The sequence below is a fragment of the Corvus moneduloides genome, chromosome 4 (assembly GCF_009650955.1).
Source record: "Corvus moneduloides isolate bCorMon1 chromosome 4, bCorMon1.pri, whole genome shotgun sequence".
Classification (NCBI taxonomy): Eukaryota; Metazoa; Chordata; class Aves; order Passeriformes; family Corvidae; genus Corvus; species Corvus moneduloides.
In genome coordinates, this window is record NC_045479.1 from 38743053 (window position 1) to 38756400 (window position 13348).

Consider the following 13348-nt stretch of genomic DNA (forward strand, 5'->3'; position numbering starts at 1 on the left):
GCAGACCTAAAATAATGAGTTTGCTAAGCACAGGAACGCTTAAATAACATTACTGGGCAAGAGGGAGGGAGAGGCCACCTCTGTGACTGTAAAGAGTATTTGATTTATTTAACATCACAGGTTGCTCCCAGCCTTCAGGCAGACTTAAAAGCCTAAGATGATGGTTACCTTGCATTTGTAACAGTCCAGCATCCTTTCTATGAAAGTCATCAATGCTGCTATTCTCATCTTTACTCCACTGGCTGGAGATTCTGTAGTGGTTCTCACAAGCTCCAAAGGCACAGCACTGATAAGCATAAGGCATTTCCATAACCCTGCAGAAGAATAAGGAAGCATGCCATGATACTGGTTAAGCACCAGAGTTACTGGATTGTACTGCTCCTCTACAGTTAGCACAAAGGAAAGTAAAACTATCTCCGGGTAAAAATCCATCATGATAATACAAAATGAGGATTCACAAATAAAATTCCTCATCAGAAATGCCAATGGTTTTTAGGCTAATTTTAGGAAAGACACAATGAAGTTTTCTTATGTGTTTTCATAGGAGACATGAAAGTGGGAGATCTGTGTCTTGCTGTTGAGTGAATGTTACTCAGAGTTGTATTTCTATTTTTATGATTTTCAATGACTTTACTGTGTAAATCAACAGTTTCTCCAACAGTTACTTTCTACTTTCATAATGGTTTGTTTAAAAAAAAAACCTAACACATCCAAAGATAACAACCTGTCTACCGGGCAAAACCAAAACACTTCCCAAATTGAATTTCTCCACTTTAGGGAGAATGAGATCTTTTGGAAGTCAAGCTTTATTCACCTCCTTCCACATTCAACTCTTTTCACAGTAAGATGGCAAAAAGGAGATTGTTTCTTTGCAGAAGATCAAGAAAGCAGTGTTCTACACCAAAAGTGAATCAGGCACTGTGTGTGAAATAGATGTCACTGAGAGAAAGGTTTTACTTTATTAATTGTCTTAAAAATGAGAACAATCATTGCAAGACACAGGATACTAATTCTTAATTCTTTTAATATCATGGCTATTCCTAACATAACATTGACATAACAATATATGTCAGTGAGTTCCAATCATTATGAAGGCTTCTGTTGTCAAAAAATTGCGTATTTCTGGTATGCTGTAAATTTAATTCCTTTGGGAATGTGCAAGTTCTGGGGGAGCATAGAAGAACTACTATCTGAGTTCTACAGACTACTTCTATTCCATAGATATATTTTATGCTTCGGAAGCAGAGAGATTTAATTTGCACAGTTCACCAATAGCACATAGTAAAACCTAACAACTCACCTTAATTCTGAAAGCCCAATAAACCAAAAAGTTCAAAGATAAAGAAGTGATTAGAAGTTATTCTGAGTTAACTTAAAAGGAATAAAGTAGAACTAGATCCTCCTATCAGATTACTTTCAACAGGTTAATCATGTAAATTAACATAATGAGTGTAATAAGCAACCTCTAACCCCCAGGAAATCAGAGAAACCAAGCTGAATCAGGCCCAGTGCCAACAAGACTTTAAACTTGTGCACTAGCCAAAAGCTTGGTACAAAGGGGAACAAATGGAATGTTAAGTTCTAAAGTGATTTTTAAATTAGTGCATTTGGGGGCATTTAGATTCTATGCCCTTACATTTCTGTTGGAAATTAACCACAATAATCTGTACCCTTGTACCCAATACAAAATTTTTAGGGTGCTCAATAAAAGTTCAAGATAACCAAGATCTAACTGTCAAGCAACCTCAGGCCAGCAGATTTAAATATTTAATTTCTAACTCATTCATCTGCATTCCATCTTTTAACATGAGATTATCTTGATTAAACATTTTTGAATGCATTTCCCAGAAGCCCTTCTTAAATAAACTACTATTAAACCCACCGATTACTAGACTAACCCATAGCTAATCATCTGGGATAAACCCAATCCCAATCTCCAAACAGAAATTTCCTTTTTTTGGAACAAAAAAAATTATCAAAAGTAACACTGACAGTTCTGTGAGGTAATCCCTGCAACTTGTGGCTTTAGACCTTTGGAAGGACATTGATATAGCTGGGGGAATGAACTGTTAATGGATATTTCAGGCACAAGAGACTAACAGAAATATATTCTATTCTCTGGTTATTCAAACAGCTCTATGTACTCAATAATGACAGATTTCCAGACCCTCTTGTGCTTCTACCAACCTGCTGGTCTGTCATACACTGGAAATGTGGATGTCCCACATTGTACTGGTCCACTACTTTGACGATGTAGCAAAAAACATTCATGGCTTTTAAATGATCTTTAAAGAGCAAGACTCCAATTTCTTATCCTCTCTGTAGGTATTTCTAGCATCCATTCTTAAATCTGAACAGTTTTTGTTTGTTTTTCCCCCTAGCCTGTGTTATTAGGATATACACATAATCCTTAAATTAACAAATGTTGCTTAATCTGTGCGCAAAGCCCAACTGCACACAGTGGCTGCAACCCAGAACACAAAGGACAAACCATACTTTGCAAAGTGGCTAATAAGTATCAGATCTTGGTGACAGAGGAGCTTTTTGTCGCAAAAGCTACATTTAACACAAAAAAAAAAAAAAAAAAAAAAAAAAGAAGGAGCTCTCAGGCATACAGTGCTGAAGGCAGTCCTTTTTATGGCTGGTGCTTATTTGATGTGGGTGATTAGATTTGGACTTTGTCAAATTAAACTCTTAGAAATACTGGCAAACTTTATTTTTATATACTCCTTATCTTACTAATGATATCTGTATCCTTGATAATTTTTTTCCTCTAGCAAGGAGTGCCTCTTTTTTCTGTTTTTAGATTAAGCAGCAGAGAACACAAGGTCGTGTCCTCCCTCACAAAGGTGTGGAGTTAATGGTGAACAGGAAGGCACAGTTATGATGAATGGAGCAAAGCACTGAGTTCTTTTCAGCGCTGAATCAAAGCATCAGATAAAGAAGGAAGGAGTGGCTGGCAGCCTGACTTTGCTTCCTCAAGGCTTGCTGTAATAGGCTGGGCTCAGCTCTGTAGAGTGTCCTAGTGCTATTGCTGATGATGGGTAAGGGGATGCTCAGCTCTTTGATGTGTCTGTATTGATGAATTTAGATGAGTAGCAAGTTTTTATACAGGAATTTGTCTTTAATGTAACCATTGGCTAGTTACAACAATTGCAAAGGGTGAAATTTCATTTTGTTTTAGATCTCTGTTCAAGTTTGGTGCTTTGTGCATTACCTGTGCAGTGATCCTGTGAAATCCTGACCTCATTTTGATTTACGGTAAAAGTCACACAGACTGTAGGTCAGGATTTTACTCTATTCTCTGCTGACTGGATATAATTTGTTCTTACAGATGTAATTGACTCTAGATATATTAATCATACTTTGAATAAATTTTTTAAAAGAATTAAGTTAGTTTGACACATCCTTGCTAACAATTGTTACACTGAAATACACTGTACTTTCATTTGAGCAATGTACACCATTTTACTGATGGGAAATTCATATAAAGTATAATTTTGAGAAAAGAATTAAAAAAATCTTAGTTATACATAATTCAGTTGAATAATGGATTTTTCTAGGATTACTGCAGCACCTCTTATGCCTCTAGGTCATGGTATATACATCATTACATACTTGCCAGGTTGGAAGTAATCCATTTTCTTGTGTGTACATTCTTTTAAAGAAACTTCAATTATTTTAGAATTGTCACCTGTCTTAGCATTTGGGCAAAGCCAGTGAGAGAAGAAAAAGTATGATATAAGCCCAGTCTCAACCAATCATGATTTTTATGGTACTTGCTCCTTGGCCTCTGAGACCTATCTCAAGATCTCTAATGTAAAAGAGACCACTAGTACCTTGAATGTTAACATTATAGTTAACATAAAGTGCAACATTATCTTGCACTTGATGAAGTCATTGCCTAATCTCCTCTGTGACAAACTACCAATTTTGGGTTTATTAAGACTTTTAGGGCATTGTTTCCTAACCTTGGTACCATTTTTTGCAGCTCTTATCTCAGTTTGTATTAACGTGCCATCACAGAATTGTTCTAGGGTGGATCCCTCCAGTGCTGTACACAGAGCTTTAATCAGCTCCACACTTCTATTCATCATTCCCTTATTGACAACTCCAAACACTCCAGTCCTTGTCATTACTGGTCACATATTGAACTGTCTGCCTGCTAAGACTCTTGGGCCTTTTCCAGTGCAAAAGGCAAATCCAGTGAAAACATCATAAGGATGGACTCTCCATCTTTGGAGATACTCTAAAGCTGTCTGGATGTGGTCCCGAGCAACGGGCTCCAGGTGCCCCTGCCTGAGCAGGTGGTTGGAACAAGACAGCCTCAAAGGTCCCTTGCAACCTCAACCACTCTGTGATTTTGTAACTATGTGCACACTGTTTAGTTGTTTCATATTTTCTGATACCAAACTTTTTACAGTAAAACGTGATAAAATATATGTTGCACTTAGCATCCTCTAATTAAAATATAAAAATGAAAGGAGAGTTAGGGGACACTCCCAAATACCCTGAAGTCAGAGACAAAATCCTCTTTGCTGTAACCCTGAAATTAGTTCAGTTGGTTATAGCATGGTGCTAATAATGCCAAGGTCTTGGGTTCAATCCCCACATGGGCCATGGTCACCCAGTGACTGGCAGAGCTGCAAATGATCTTTAGAGGACGCTTCCTTCCCATATTGCAGAGGACCCGCAGAAATTATTAGTATCAAAATGTGTTAGTAATACTGGCAAAGTATTATCTGAATCTTAATCAAAAGATTACAGAAAAATCATGTTCAAACAAAAGAGGTCAAATCTTTTGGTCTTTCAGGAGTATATTCTTCCCTTGTATTTGCTGTGTTCTCATAACATATAATGGGAGTTCTGTAAGCACAGTCCAGTAGAAGAAGGACATATCACTAAGCTGCCAGTGATATTGTTTTAACAGCTTTTGAAACATATCACCAGGAAGCAGATGTGGCTCGTACTAAGCAAGTACTGGGGTTAATATTTCAAAACCTTCACAGTTTCTTCAGTTGAAAGTGAGCATAATAAAAGAAGTCTATCATTTTTATCATATTTGCTTTACTTTTAATGGCACAGATCAAAGACTGACAGTACGAAGTAACATGCGTTACACACTGACACACCTTCCATTGCACATGAACACAAATGTGGCTTATTAGTTTTAATGATATACTCACTTGAGTTCTGGAAAATTTTCAGATGTTATCAAACTTTGTAGGGCATGATTTCCTGTTAATTTTAAATGAGTTAAACCATGTAGCCCAGTCACAGGAAAAGACGACAAAAGGTTGGATGACACATCCCTGCGTAACAGCAAATAAAAATCAGCTTACAGTTTTCATTTTTTTTCAGCACTAGAAGTGTCACATTGAAAAAACAGGTTAAAGTTTTCTAACTCAATAAAAAATGCCTGTATTAAACAGAGGCCCAGTGAACGCAGCAAAGCTGCAGCACTGCTCAGGAGTACTCACCTTTATGTCTAGCAGAAAGCTAACAGTAACATCTAGCAGTTGGTTGGGACTCTGTTCCCAGATTTTGACTCCATTCATACTGCCAGTTTTGAGACCAGCAAGTGAATTTAAAATCTTCTCACTTGACTGTTTGAACTCAAAGGAGCCAGAACAGCTTCCCACAATTTAAAAGGTTTAGTGGGATGCTACAGGGCATGGCTGCCCTGAAAGCTCCCCAAAGAGCAGGTCAGGTGTATGGGGAAGATGTGCGTTTCAGGAAAGGACAGGTCTGGGCTGGAGCAGAGGGAGATGACATTTCCAAGCTGAGGTTTGTCTGAGTGGCTGAGGGAAGACAGAGCAGATGAACACAGATACATAACTTGAGGAAAGTAAAACAGGTGAATGAAAAAGTGGTAAGTGATCAAGGAGATATTGCAAAGCTGTGAAAGAAGGGGAGTCCAGAGGTACTGTTTTCTACTTTGCGCTCTCTCACTCTCTCGCTCTCTCTCCCATTTATTCAATGAGTCTTTTCAGTCCTCCTCAAAATTATCTACTCTGCAATATTCTAGATGGTCAACAGTCAAGGAGAAAGAAGTGGAGTCTGATGCAGTTGAAATGCTTTTATGTCCGAGGCTGAACAGCAAAGTCTGGACTATATACTGAAATCTAAGGCCTAGGCATAAAATAAGGTATGTTGATGGACTGGGCTTCTACCTATCTGATTTAGTGTGTGTCTTGCACACAGCACCATTAAACACCAAAGGTGAAATTCAGGTCCTGGTGCAATGGTAAAAATGATTGAGTCAGACCAAGGTTAGAGACTAGCATTTCAGGAAACACTGGTACACCGTGTTACTGTCTGTGTGTTTGAGAGCTTTTTTCTTTAACCCTCTCTGACTGTCATATGTTATTGTCCAAAGCTACAATTTACTGCTCACCTCACAAGGTAGGTAAGCTCTCAGGAGGGCCCCAAAAGGGATATTATAGACAAAATTGTCTGTGTGGACATTTGTCAGTGCACCATTCAGAGAGCTTTGCACATCAACAGAAATGAATACCTCTCCAAATTTAGGCTTTTTAGCAGCTACCAAATTATCTGAGAGCAAATGCCCAGTATCATATCTTTGTGACAACCATACAGCACAATGACTTCAGAGGAATTTCTTTTCACATCTTCCCCATACAGCCAATGCCTCAGGGATTCATATTAAAAAAGCATTACAGTGACAGTTGGAAGAAAGAAAAAAATTAAGCACTGAGAAGTGCTTGTGAACAAGGCCTGCAAAAATGTCTGCTGACGTTTTGACCACTAACTGCTCTGGCTGCACTAACTAAAGAAGGAAAACTATTTCATCAAATGAGGAACAATGAAATAAAGATGCATTCTGGAAAAAGTTATTTAATTTTTAATCCAATTCCTGAGGCCTGAAACACAACTAACAGGAAATATTTCCCACTGCTAAAACAGACTAAACTGCTAACAAATTGAATAAAAAGAGGCAGATGCACTGATAATCTTCATGGACCCCAAATCATTACACAGTGTTGGATGCAGCTTTGCTGTAATACCTACATGAATTGGGGAAGTACAAGAAAGCAGACATTTAGATATGGATTCAAGAGACCAGATGATTAGAACAGAGAAACCCTTCATTTCTGATGGGGCACCCAAGTTACTAGATTTTTGTATACTCTTGCAAGAAAAATGGAAAAATTTGAATGTATAAGATATACAAATACTTACAGTTTGATCAGAGATGGTAAAGAGGAGAAGGCATTGGGGTGAATAATTTTAATTTTGTTCCAAGCTAAATCCCTACAAGAAAAGTGAGTAGAAAATTACATACCCACTGAGTGAATATGGAAGTTTTCAAACACTTGATTAGGAGGCCTAAATATAAAAAAGGTATTAATTACATGCCAATATTTTCAATAAGCTCCTGCATACCTCACAGTGCAAAGTATTTTTTCCATTTTTTAATTGTTAGTCAGTTGTGGTGCTATTAAACTGACAACTTAAAATGTCTTAATGCTCACCACAGCCCAAGGCTTTTCAATCTCCTTCACTGCTTCTTAAGACAGCAGAAAGAAGGGTGGGTTATACGGACTAAGTCTTCTAAAATGTTCTCATGTGACTAAGAACACCAAAACCATGGTCAATAGGCTTAACTTCCTAATCTCAATTTTCACCGCCTCTGAAAAGTCAAAAAGACTGAGAGCAACTCTTAAAAAAATGTATGGGTTCAATTCTGCAAAAAGTTACAACCATGAGTAATTTCTTGACAAAATTACTCCTCTAGCGCATGTGTCTGTGTGAAAACTGGAAACCTGCACGTGACTGGACTCTATGTCTTAAGATGCTGTTCTCTGTAAAAAGATTTCCCACTCCCTAGAGCTGATTATAACGTGAACCTTCCAACAGATACCAGCTCTGGCTCAGTAACTTTCTCCACCTCCATTAGAAACATTTAGAAGTAACAGTTTTTATGGCTATAAGCTTACATATTTTAATTCGTTGCTGCAGATGCTAAACTTCACAATGTTTGCTCTCCTTTCACAGTTATGAACTCAGGCAAAAGATCATAGCGAGAAAAAACTGAAATAAGGATCCTTTGGGGTACATCACGAGCAGACATTGTATACCCCATATTTTTGAGAACCTGTGTGAACGTCTGCTAGGGGGTACTCACAGAGACCGAAGAGCAGCCAGCTGCCGAAACGTGTCTGCTTTGATTTCAGCGATTTCATTGTGATGCAAGTCACTGAAACAGCAATAAGAATTTCCTCAGTTTCAAAGATACTTGGAGGGCACTTTGAGGTGTTTTAGATTGTGTTCATGATCCACTTCAGTAAAGTGTATCTGGGGTATGTCAAATCAGCCAGCAATAACCAAGTTAATTATACTCAAACACACATAGATGCTTCTTTTTAAGCTTCTTTGGGTGGTTTGACACTTACATTTTCTGGAGTTTTTTACATGCAGTAAAACAGGGTAAATCTTCCAGCAGGTTATAAGACAGATCCCTGAATAATATGAGAAACAAACAGATTAACATCAAAGGCATGTTAAAAGAAAAATAGCTTTCATTGTATACTTTCATGGTCAATTAAAAATAATTTGTTTTTATCCACAGTCACAGAAGAATAGAAGTGTACAAACTCACTTATTTCTCATCTGTCACATTTTGATTTCTAACTGAAGAGGAGAGAGGAGGTGAAAAGGCAAAATACATTAACTCCATATCCACATTTGCAAATTCCTTGCATTGTCTGAAGATCTCCTGCCTGAATTGTAGAGCTCTGCTGAGTGTTTTGCAGTAATGATATTGGCCATCTGGATTTATATCACAGACTTCATATTTATAATGTTTACATTCTGATAAATATTTAAACCATTTAAAATAATCTACTAAGCATATATACTCATATTTTTTCAGAGAAGATCCTGTATTTTTCTGGTAAGAATCACAATCAGCTTCCCACTACACTTTTAATTAAGCAGTATTGCCTCTGATCCTTAGACTGCTACATCCTAGAACTGAGGGAAATGGTCGAAAAAATATTGGAACTAACTTTGAAATCAATCACTACATGGGGGCAAAAAAAACCTTAAAAAGACTTGAGCCAAAACACAACAAATTACAGAATAACTGAAACATCTGGACTGATTTATAGTATAATATAACTAATCAAAACCAAGCTCAGGCAATTTGCAGAAACCGAAGGGAAAAAAAAAATGAACCAAACACCAGCCCCCACCACCCAAGAGTCTCATCCAATATATATATATGTGTATGTGTGTGTGTGTGTGTGTGTTGCTCAGGGAAACCTAAATGGGAAATTCGCTTGTGAAAAGAATAGAGAAAAAAAGCTTATGCCTAGAATTAGAAAAAATGTCCTTTTTCACAGTTATCCAGTACTATCACATGAAAGAGTAATCACTTTTCACTTCTGAAATTCTTCTCACTTCTCAAATTCTCTAAAACTGGTTCATAACCACCTATTTAATTCCTTGGTAAAACTGTATTTTCACTGTTATTGTTCCAACAAGGGCATTTGGACTATTTTATATATGATTTGTGGAAGGAGTGCAAGTAATGACTGTGTGTGTCTTTAAGGTATTCTACTCTGATTTTACTCTGTGCAAAGGCAAACATCAACATGGTTCTGTTTTGGGAGGTTTTTTGTGTACAAAAAAAGGAGCACTGTGGTCCAAATCAGACATTACAGAGGAGGATTCAAGTGAGGTAGAAGCTTTCAGGCCAAGGTAAAGGATGTTTTGTATGTCTGGCAGACAGTGGCTATTCTGTCATCCACAGGTTTATCACTTAGGTCTTCTTAAAAATATGTTACCAGCTTGAATGTTGTACATACTGACACTCCCTCCTCACACACCGAAAAAACCCCTGAACTTGAGAGCAATCTCCCCTCAGTTTCTGTCAGAGTGCCAGGAAATATTTTACTTGTTTATTTTTAAGGTCTTTTTTCCCCACTTTCTTAATACATGAGGCTCTTGGCAGCAGCAGAGGGCATGTGGTTTTGTTTCCTGTGTTGAGGTGCATTCCCAGCTGTGCTGAGGGCAGTCTTTGGAGGACTGCTGGGACAGTGTTCTCACACACACCTTTACTGCAGGTGTGCACACATCCAGGAAGCCTCTGTGTACATTAATCCACACTTGGAAGTGTTGGTGGCTGGGTAGGATGCACACATTGCCTTTCAAAGCAGTGTTTGCACTTGTTGTGTTTGAGAGTGCATCTGAGCCAGGGACCCCCTGCAAGGTCTCAGTCTCCAAGCAACTCGTGGGTTCAGTGCACCATTATCCTCCATGGCACAGCCAAAACTGATGTGCAAACCGAAATGGGACTTGGCAGGCTTGTTCCAATCTGGCAGCAATGGGGAAAGAGCAGCTCCTGAGTACTTGAAATTGCTGATAAATCAGTTCCCTGATCTTTTAAGAATCAGCTGTAATAATATAGGGTAATACTCAAAAATAAAAAATGTGAATTTCCAATGCACAGTCCTACTCTACTATGAACTCTGTAAGTTATTAATTGCTATATTATTTGTTTGTCCTCTGTTTTGAGGTTATTTATTGTTTTTGAATGATACAGGACATACTTAAACTTAATTCTGTGGGTAGACTTTCTTCTGGCAGCAGACTCTGTGTTTTATCACTCTGGAAATGATTATATTGAGTCCATCAACTAAAACTTAATTTTTTCTGGAAATGTTCTTGACATTCACTCTGGTATTCATATAATGCATTGTAATTAGTGCTATTTCAATGTTGGCCAGAGAATTAATACCAAATACATTCCTAGTGATGTAATACATAGAGGAAAGTGCTCTTGGCTCATTCTCAAAGAAGTGGACACAATGATTACTTTCCTTAGTGATTAAGCAAACTCCAAGGAAATTTCCAAGTTAAAATAATATTGTATATTTAGCATATCAAATATGCCCAACTATGTCAAGGAATAGTTTATTAAAATTTCAGTCAGCTACTTATGTCTGGTTGGGAAAGAAACTAAAAGAGGAGCATAACTCATAACTGCAGTCCTTAGTTATATTTTCTATTCACTTCAATGAATTATTTGCCTTAGTGAGAAAAAAATTCCCAAAGTACTGTATGAGAGACAGAATGCATGAAAATAAGGTAGTTCTGTGTTTTTTCAAACAAAATCAAGAACCTTTTTATCCTTTCCTAAAAATACGCTAAGTAATCATCTTTCTCAACAATGTATGGGAAATCCTGATTGCTAGTGGGTTGTAAAGTTTTTAAATAACGCAGCGGCCAGCTCCCTGAGCTGAATTCCTAGGAAGTAATGTGATACACAGAAATAGCAGTAATCAGGTAATTTTGAAATCATAATAGTTTCATTTGTCTATTAATCTATTGCATTAATGTCATGTTAATAATCTTACTGAAACGTACAGCACTTGGAGATTAGGCAACTGGTCACAAGCTGATTTGGGGAGAGAGGTGATCTGTGCTCCTGTGAGTGTCCTGTTGAAAGAATTTATGAAAAAAAAGAACTTTTTAAAGATTGAAAAACAAAAAAAAATTTTAGGACTTTTTTTACAATAAGTCAGCATAGAAGGAAATAAAACAAATCAAAAATACATTTCTAGCACTTACAAACTCTCCAGACTTGTAGTCCCTGTCAGATCAGGAAACTCTGTTAACTGTGAAGCACCATTTAAGGTCCTAGAATTAAAAAAAAAAATTTCAATAAAATTATGGTGATGGATGTGTGGGACAACTCTACTATTGCAATATAAAAAGACAACTAAAATAAAAAAATAAACACATACAGAGTTCTTAGTTCTGGTAAGTGTTGAAAAGCAGATTTTCCAACGAGCTGGATAGGGTTATCATAAAAATGTCTGAAAAAAGAGGATAAAAAAACATTTAATGAAAAATATTTTAAAAGATTCTAAATATATTATATTGTTATACTATAAACAAATGAGTAAACTCTCTGTGATGAATCACAGACTCTGTCCCTCTGGTTGTAGCAGAGGTGAACTTCTGGGCTTTTCTCATCCTCTAATCTATATTCACCTGCCACATTTCACATTTTGAATATTCAAGTAGTCACTGTCTTCCTGTTTTAAAGCCAGAAGGTAGTCAACAAAATATTCCCTCTTCCTCACAGGTTTGCAAAGATAGAAATTCACATACGCAGAATTTTCCTATGATCTGAGACAAATTTAAGGATAGCACATGAAGAAGTCACTACTTCCCCTATTAGGAAGAGGTTCCTTTGCCCTTTTGAAGTCATGCTGCTTTTGCTCATAGAATATTACTCGAGATGAGTCATTATTTTTCTCACACTTATTTTGCAATTTCTTAATTTGAAGTTGTCCATTAAGTGCATTTTCATGTAAGATGATTGGAATTCAGTCCAGAGTCCACCAAGAGCAATTTTTACCAGCTTTTACATGGCCAGTAATGCTAAGAGATTTAGAAGAAACCATTTGAATAAAAGGTCAGAGCCAGAGACCACTACTTGTTTCCCTTAAACAGGGCACGCAAACTGCCATTCTTTCCATGAAGCTGGAAAGATATGAGCTTGTATGCTTGCATGGTGCTACAAAGTGTACTCACAAGAGAAGCTATTTGACAATTAGCTGCAAATATGATACTTAGTTCCATGTTCTCTAATACAAAGAGTCATTGAAAATATTCTTATCACTTACATTGTAATAAGTGATGGATTACCCACAAAAGCACGCTCAGGTATTGACTTGATGTTATTGCTATGAAATCCCCTACAAAAGAAAAAATTGATCATACGGTAAGGAAAAAAGAAAAGAGAAGAAGAAAAGCAGCAAAATTGCTGAAATTCTGCACTTTTCTAAATGAACAAAACCATTCAGAAGAAGCAAATTTCAAAATGGCATTTTAAAATTCAGAGTATATGCATGTATGTATATAGATATAATGTAAATATACACATGTACATGAGCTAATAACATTAATAGTTAGATATTAATAATTAAGTAGCTAACAATATATTTCCCCCTGTGCTTGTTAAACTGCAACTACTTCTTTTGCTGGATGGCCCAAGTTTATCAAGTAAATTATTTATACACCATATTGTAATGTTGATCCCTGCACAACCACCTTCTTGTTGAGATATTTTAAATGCGGACACAAACAAAATGTAGTTGTGCTTGCTGGATAGGAAGCCAAATCTTTGTCTCATCATTAATTACTGGATTTCAATCATATGAGTAATTCTCCACTGTGAAAAACAAAAGGAACAACTAAGATTTCAAAAGAACAATGATGATTTGTGTGGGAAACTCCCATTAGTTCAGTCGGGTATGAAGAATGCCTCCCAGATTAAATTTATGCATTACTAAGCCTCCAATTGTTCACT

At 36.9% G+C, this 13348-nt stretch overlaps 1 protein-coding gene across 1 annotated transcript in view; it reads right to left on the reverse strand.

Annotated features, from left to right (window-relative positions):
• Positions 1–13348, reverse strand: part of LGR5 (leucine rich repeat containing G protein-coupled receptor 5) — a 90316-nt gene that overhangs the window by 6035 nt on the left and 70933 nt on the right. The window contains exons 8-16 of the mRNA XM_032107285.1: positions 12663–12734; positions 11775–11846; positions 11599–11667; positions 11395–11466; positions 8418–8483; positions 8150–8221; positions 7204–7275; positions 5187–5312; positions 169–314 (exon numbers count right to left, since the gene is read on the reverse strand). Coding sequence (XP_031963176.1) covers positions 169–314; positions 5187–5312; positions 7204–7275; positions 8150–8221; positions 8418–8483; positions 11395–11466; positions 11599–11667; positions 11775–11846; positions 12663–12734 — 767 coding nt within the window. The remainder of the gene's footprint in view (positions 1–168; positions 315–5186; positions 5313–7203; positions 7276–8149; positions 8222–8417; positions 8484–11394; positions 11467–11598; positions 11668–11774; positions 11847–12662; positions 12735–13348) is intronic.